Raw genomic sequence first — 8,063 nt, 5'->3', positions numbered from 1 at the left:
ACACATAAGTATATACACTCCTCGTCATTCGATTAGCGAACAGCTTAAATCCCTAGTATTTACAGATTTCCTTTTGTTTATTTAATATTCATTAATTTTGTATAAAAACACAGCATATTATACAATAAAAACCATGTAAACCAAATTTTAAAATTTTATTCTAGTTAAAAAAAGTCAAAAAGAGGGCGCGCTATTCTAATGACCAACAGTGAATGAGGTAGTAATATTTTTAGAAAAATTTCGTGAATGCAGCTTTATTGCCCATGCAATTTTAGTATAAAAAATTTTAAAGTGCCGTCGTTGTTTTCGGCCATCAGCGCCGCTGATCTTAAGAAATGAGTGGTCAGAAGGGCTGAAGCCCTTTCCTCCTCATTTCTGGTCGCTGTCGGTGTCGTCTGGGTGTTTTGTCGCCATTTGCCTTTCAGCTGTCCGGCTAAATCAAAATTTCAAACTAAGGACGTGCCGGGTATCCGGTAGATATCCGGAATCCTGGCTTGTCTGCCCGTTTTTTTGTTATCCGACTGGCTAAAATCCGACCGGATTTCCGGATTGCAATTATAGAAGATCCAATTGAAAAATTTATTTGAAGATTTTTTTTAATGGTATCTTATTAGTAATTAAAGTTAACTATTTCCGATTTACCGGGCAACAACCTATTGCTATTGAGTTTACTGAGGAAGGTGGTGTGCAGAGATAATTCATTGCCAGTGAAAACAAATTTGGAAATTCTTTGCGACTATGCTTCCACCAAATTAAAGGATCTTCTTGTTTGGGTATAACGGGTAGCTGTAAATATTTCTCCATTTCTAAATCGCTGCCTTTTTTCTTTTACGGTCTCTGCCTTGTCTAACCATCATTTGGCTATCCACATCACTACAAAAACTGGGAATAAGCATCAGAACCGTTGGCAATTTCCTCAAAGCATTGCCTAATGTTCTGGTGAGCTCGCTCCTTCAATAGAAACTTTCACAAAGGTTCGCCCTTTTTCATATGATGTAATTGGTTGCTCCATGCTAATAAACCCAGTGTTTAGCTTTATTGACGCCAGAATAAAACACAGTTTTTAACCGGAAACCGGTTACCCGGCAAAATCTCTATCCGGCGCATCCCTATTTCAAACTTTATAAAAAAATTTTGAAAATTCAACAAATTTTCATGAAAATTTCGGTCTGTTTAATTTAAATCTTTACAACTTTTTGGAAATGTGGTTTTATAGCCCATACAATTTTAGTTTCATAAAGTGCAAATTTCAAGCGGCGAAAAAACCGAGTTGATTTTTTTGTTTAAAGTTTAAAACTTTGACCAACAGAATTTTGTCTAAAACTTGGACAATATTTTTATAGCAAAATAACAAAAAAAAATTCACTTTAGAAATATAGTGAACATTAAAAAATCCACACGTGAACACTTATTTGAGTCACTGTATGTATGGCGACGAATTTTGCTTTCAATACATTTTTTTTCAATACTTTAAACGAGATAGTCGAACTAGTAGAAGTGAAAAACAATGGAAATGGTGTCGTTTTTTATGAATAGCGACTCGCCTTAATATACATATTTTATATAATTAGGGTGACCATCGGAAATGTTTTTTTTTTTAATTTGAAGACCCTACCCCGTAATTTTATTCATTTTTATGAGAAATATTATTGCCTATTTTTATAGATTTTTTTTAAAGGTCATTTAGAGGAAAAAAATCCTAACAAGTCATGTCCGAAAATAGATTATTACGTAACATTTTAATTTTTATTCGATCTTTGAAATCGAATTAAAAATAGTCATTCAAAAACTCATAAATCTACAAAATCTTATTTTCTGACCTAAATAGACAGATCGCGACCTCTAAATGACCTTTACAAGAATCTATAAAATAGGCAATAATATTTCTCATAAAAATGAATAAAATTAAGGGGTAGGGTCTTGAAATTTCCAACAAAAAAAAACACATTTTCGATGGGCACCCTAATGTAAATGTATTTCACTTCCGAAAAGTGCCATTTGTGCAAATATAAGCGATGTATGTATTGTTTCAACCTCCAAAACACTTGGCTTGGCATTCTGTCTGTTCCGTATCAAGTGCAGTGAAGATTTCGCTAAGAATAGTTACCTTATTTCTTATTTCAGCCATATGATATACTTTAGTGGTTTGATTAACTCCGGCCAAGTACTTTATTAGTTTATCTTCTTGTGAGATTTTCATAAATTAAAAACAAATATAAATAAATTGCTTTTAAAAAAATGCATCCCTACCGCAACCCCGCTATAGCAGCGTTTTTACTACTCCTAAGCCAATTCGCTGTTATTGCCAATTCGCAACCGCCACAGGATTTGGCCGCCAAATTAAAGCTGCCATGTCCAGAGCGCTGCAGTTTAGCTTTCCGCTGTGATCCCTACTACAGCGGCCCACCTGTATGGGCGATTGTAGATGACATTTGCAAGCTTTTCAAAACCGACTGTATCTTTGCCAGTGTCAATTGTCAGCGTCAGAATGAATGCAGGCCAAGTGAGCAAGATTTTGCATTTCAAAACTTCTTTTTTTTCAACTTTCATTTTCACTTCTACTTATTTACTTTCTTTAGGATTGGTTGCAACCTCACAGCAAATATGCCAGCTAAAGTGTGTGGACGTGTGTGACAATTTGCCCAGTGCACCGGTGTGTGCCAGTTTTCCCTATGTGACTGTGCGCGGTGGTCGAAATGATGGTATGATAACATTTAAAAATCAATGCGAATTGGACAAGTGGTCTTGTTGGAATGCGAAAGGTTTGTGACGAATTGATTTAGTGTGAATATTTGATACGAGTTAATGAATGAAACGAAATCTTTTTTCATACTTATTATATAGCATATTTATCTGTCCAGAATGGTACCTGTTTTTGAAGTAAATCCTATCATGTCGCATGGATTAAGACAAGCAATAAGATTGGAAAACACTCTCTCACCTCTTGTAAGAATTTTATTTAATTATTTATTTTGATTAAAAATAATCGTGTACCAAAAGTGAATTCCTATACAAATTCATGACGAATCACGAATTATTTTTATTGCAAAATATAAAACTGAAGAGTAAGTAAATGAAAAATGTAAAAAAATAATAAAAGGAGCAACTTAAGTTTTATAACTTTTATAAAAATAATACTATCTAATGATTATTTACTGATTTTTTATTTATTGTTCAAAAATCTGACCTACTTAAAATGGTCTCAAATATGACGAATTTTAAATAAAAAGAAAGCTTATTCCTTAATTTTAAGGTACAAGGCTACATAACGTACCATCAAATTAAGGAATAAGCGACCTTTATTTTAAAATTTTAAAATTTTTCTCGAAAAGGTGGTATTTCAAGGATGGTGCCGTACTAATTTGGCACCGATCATTGGATCATAAAGAAATTAGCAGTGTTCCTAAATTTTTATAGGAGCATAGAAGTTTTGTTTTTTAACCAACTTCCAGAAAAGGAGGAGTTTATCAGTTCGTCGGAATATTTTTCTTTTTATGCATGTTTGTTTATGTATTTGTTTGCTTAGAAAGCAAAAGTAGTTTCTGGTGTTTTTCATAAGAAGCTAAAAAATCGTCAAATAAATATTTATCCTTTTATCATTAAAAGTAAATATGGGACGCTCTTAAGGCTAAAGACTAATCCTAAGGCAAATCGAGTACGATTTCGATGGCGTAGCCAAAGTACGTAAACGATAGCAAACATGCGTGTGAAAGCGAATAAGAAGACGAATAGAAAGAGGAAAACGTGAGTCGTATGATACGAAAACCAAAATGAAGAATACGAAGACGAAGAAAAAAAGGAACACCGAGGCAAATACGAAGACGGAATTGATTAAAAAACGAAGGCGAAGGCGAATACTAGTATGAATAAGACGACGAAGACATATGCGGAAACGAATACGAACACGAATGTAAGTACGGACACGAATACGAATTTAAACGCGAAATCGACTATTGCCACTACTTTTGCCATTACCATTCCCAAATCCATTACCATTACCATAACCTTTACCATTACAATTACCTTTACCATAACTTTTACTATTTCCGTTACCATTACTAATCCCATTACCACCAGCATCTTTATAGTTATCGCAATCTTTATTTTTACATTTATATTAATCTTGTCATTATCTGTGTGTATTTGCATGTCAAACTCCCAACAATTAAGTTTTATTTTCTAAGCATAGAGTAAACTCAGAAAATAACGATTATTATTTTCCAACCAATGAAAAAGCTCAAAAATAATTACAATTTTTAGTTTGACAGTTGACGGCTGTCAAATCGAATGCCAATTTCTCTAAAAATAAGAAAATTTTTTGAAAATATCACTGCTTAGGTTTTTAGACATGCTGATTCCGAATTTCATTTCAAATTAAAACTTTGAGAGTTGACAGCTGTCAAATGGGTTGTTAATTTTTCTAAAAATAAGAAAATATTTTTTAAACGCTACTGATGAAATAGATAGACACGCTAGTAACGAATTTTACGAATTTTTTAAAGTTTCGCAAGAATTAAACGTACTAGGTTTTAAGGCTGACTGATCTCGAGTTCTATATCGCAATAAAATTTTTTCATTTGACAATAATTTATTTAAATATCGGACGTCATATTAGGTTTTTACATTTTGAATTCGCAAAACCTTATTTGAAATTTGTAATGAGCAAACTCAAGAACCTCTAAATACCAAATTTTTAATTCAGTAATTTCTAAATTCTTCTAAAGTTGGTTTAGTGAAATAAACATGGCCACCACTCTTTTTGGCGCCAGTATGCGGGGCTTTTCTTTTCGTAGATCCTTGAAGGACACTTTGCGTTACTTTTTGAAAGTAATTGAAAGTATCCATAAAAAAAAGAAATTACAAAGAAAGATAGCTATCAATAAATAACTGTTGGATCGTGCCACGATCGAATTCGCCGAATTAATCGAATTCAATGCCTTTCTGAGCAGACATTATTGAAACTACTAATCAGTTTTGAGTTCGTTTGACTCTTCTGAATAAAAATATATTTATTCCGGTTAATTTACAACAATTTGCATGGCTTAACCTTCTAATAAAATTTGTAGTCGTGTTTCCTATCTTCCAACATCTCTTCATGTATCCCAATATCTCAAGCTCTTCGCGCTCACGTATTTCGGTCTTTCTTATGTTATTATGGATAATATTAACCTATTCGCCCGATCGTTGCGCCCGATCATAGCGTGGTTCTCTTAGGCGGCATCTTGTTTCTCTGCATTGGGTTGATATACATCGTCATACTAGTAACTGCTTGTGAATTTCTGCGCCATCAAAAGTGTAAGTAAATTGATAAGATAAAGTCAATAATGCAATATGGATGTCAAAAGAAAGAGGTTTGAGAAGGCTTACAACTGAAAATATTTTTATTGAAGGTTGCCACCTGTTTGAAAATTTTAATACAATGAATTGATAAGATAAATTGAATACTTAAATATGGGTATCAAACAGGCGAGGTTAATGAAAATTTACTGCCCACAAAATTTTTGAGGAGGGCTGCCACCTGTTTGAAAAATTGTATACAATTAAATTAATAAAATAAATGAAATATGTATTACAATACGGATATCAAACAGCACAAAAACATTTAAGGCGCCGTGAAGCACGCCGGGTATTTGCTGGTTTTGTAAAAAACTGCCAATTTCGTACAAAGTTATAATGAATTTTTCTTATTCGAATATCACTTTGAATGCTCAAAAAATTATAATTTTTCCGCCGAATACCACCTGCGTAAGTAGCTTTACATATTTTCACAAGATGTCGTAACGTCGTTAAAAAATATATATGACTTCAGGCTATTACGACAATAACGACATCTGGTGAATGCACTAAAATTGCACGCATGTAAGTGATTCTATAAATAAATACCAAAACACTTGTGATTATTTGCATGTACAATGTATGTACATTAGACTGCATCACTCCCCTTACAAACAAAAAAAAAAAACGGTACTGTGTTTCCATTGGAATTATATTTTAAGACGTCCACCAAAATAATTCGCAAAAATATTAAGATTTACGTGAGCTGGGCCGATTTGAAAATACCTCAAAAATGGAATTTTTTATTAATAAAAATTGTTTCTTAAAATAGAATAGTTTTGGCCCAGTTATACAAGCTTTTTTGTAAATCATTCTTCGAAAAAAGTAAAAAAAAACAACATCAGAAATCGTATTATTACGATTCCGTTGAAAAGATTTTTAAATATTTGTATGCAGATTTTTTAAGTTTAATCTGTTTTGTCATATGGGGGGACTTTTTCAAAAAGTTCTTTAAGAAACTCTTTTTATTCATAAAAAACTCCATTTCTGGAGTTATTTTCAAGTCGGTCGTGCTCATGTAAATCGTAATATTTTTCCGAAATATTTTCGTAGACGTCTTAAAATAAAAAAAAATTGTAATCCCGGCAGAAAAATCGCAACTTTTTTGGTGATGCGGTCTTATGTACATAAATTAAACGTATATTAGGCTGCAAAAGTCGGTACCTACTATGTTCCATCAGAAATATAAAACATAATTTTACATATGTATTTTAAGACTTCAGCCAAAATATATTTAGACAAATATTAAGATTTGCGTGAGCTGCACCTATTCGAAAATACTCCCCATAAATCAAGTTGTTTATAGAAAAAAATTTTTTAAATATTTTTTTCTAAAAAAGCACCTCAGATGATAGAAGGTTTAGCTTAAAAATTTAATCAATCGAACCAAAGTAGTGGGAGTAGTTTGAAGCTATTTTCAAATCGGTCTAGCTCACGTAAATCTTAATGTTTTCCGAAATATTTTGGTAAAAGTCTTAAAAAATGAAAAAAATTTATAATTTCTGTGGAAAGCTCGCAATTTTTTTGGTTATGCACCCTAATGTAACATGTATGTATTAAAAATAATTAGGGATATATGTATGTATGTACATATGAATGCACTTATATTTTCATGCGTAAGTTAAATTTTACAGTCGAGTGAAAAAAGCAAGAACATTAAGCGAAGCACGGAACAGGATTTGGTCCACAAGGAAGTGGGCCTTCTTGATACCAGACTGCAAACAAGTAAAGAAACCAACAACTCCATATAGTTAATATAGAAATATGTAAATACTCAAATAGATAAAATACGCACATTCGCCGGTATTACACAGATGCTTCCTCCACTCGCATTGGCTGGGGAAGGTGCAATATCTTCCACCACGATGTGCACAGATTGTTTCCCTCGGCGCATTGGAGCAATCATTTACACACAATGATTGACATTCTGTCTGCGATATCCTCTGAAGCACTAAGCAAGGAAAATCGTTATGTTTTTTTTTGTAATTATGTATGTATGTGTCTTTAATTATACTGAAATCTTATCTCAAATTTCCGCCTACTCACATGGGCGCCTCTGACGAGAGCGGTCGCAGTTGGCTTGGGCGTAAAAACACGGATTTAAAATCGTTCTACATTCGTTATTTTCATCTTTGGCCCATACCAAATCCTCAATTTGTGGAGCACAATCCACAATAAGTCCTGGCCTACATCTCGGTGGCGGAGTTGGAGTTGTTGTATTAGCTGACGCCACTTGCGCCGAAAGCCCAGCTAAGAGTGCCAACAAAAAACAGGTCAATCCAACAGAAGTCATACTTTTAAACTGCACTTATTTGAGTTGATTTGAGTTGTATAAATTGCTTCCGCCAATTGTTCGCAATGTACTTATGCACTTACATACTCCTATTTATACGAACACATGCACTCGTATGTACCCTACACCATTCTGAGCAGCTTGTTTAGCTTGTGAGAACCAGGGAGGCATTCATATTAATGTGTTATGTGTTTTCGAAAATAACTTTATATTTATTTTCCGCGGATAAATGAACGAAACAAAGCTAAAAGTCTTTCAACAGAAGGGATACGCGATTGCTTAAAGCGCCTTAGGTTGGAAAATTCAAATATATATATATTTTTTTTTTGTATAACATTTAGCACTGAAGCGAAGTTTTTATCAGTTACGAGGTGGTCGAGACATTTACATATTGACACATAGTTATTGTATGTAAAATTAGGAGCAAAGTAGAAAA

At 33.2% G+C, this 8,063-nt stretch overlaps 2 protein-coding genes across 2 annotated transcripts; one reads left to right on the top strand and one right to left on the bottom strand.

Annotated features, from left to right (window-relative positions):
• Positions 1-2,177: 2,177 nt before the first annotated feature.
• On the top strand, positions 2,178-3,000 carry LOC108380994 (salivary glue protein Sgs-5-like). The gene is made up of 3 exons (XM_017637400.1): positions 2,178-2,503; positions 2,580-2,762; positions 2,845-3,000. Exons 1-3 carry the CDS (start codon positions 2,239-2,241, stop codon positions 2,877-2,879), a joined length of 483 nt encoding a protein of 160 aa, XP_017492889.1. The 5' UTR covers positions 2,178-2,238; the 3' UTR covers positions 2,880-3,000.
• A 3,907-nt stretch (positions 3,001-6,907) lies between these two features.
• LOC108380993 (uncharacterized) lies at positions 6,908-7,649 on the bottom strand. The gene is made up of 3 exons (XM_017637399.1): positions 7,381-7,649; positions 7,130-7,285; positions 6,908-7,049 (listed from the first exon to the last, which is right to left on the bottom strand). The coding sequence occupies exons 1-3, from the start codon at positions 7,625-7,627 to the stop codon at positions 6,991-6,993; spliced, it is 462 nt and encodes a 153-aa protein (XP_017492888.1). The 5' UTR covers positions 7,628-7,649; the 3' UTR covers positions 6,908-6,990.
• Positions 7,650-8,063: the final 414 nt, after the last annotated feature.

The sequence above is a fragment of the Rhagoletis zephyria genome, unplaced genomic scaffold, assembly GCF_001687245.7.
Source record: "Rhagoletis zephyria isolate East Lansing unplaced genomic scaffold, Rhagoletis_zephyria_1.1 Rzeph_scaffold_21048, whole genome shotgun sequence".
Lineage (NCBI taxonomy): Eukaryota > Metazoa > Arthropoda > Insecta > Diptera > Tephritidae > Rhagoletis > Rhagoletis zephyria.
The sequence above is the reverse complement of the archived record's forward strand: the minus strand, read 5'-3'. Positions and strand labels throughout refer to the sequence as shown.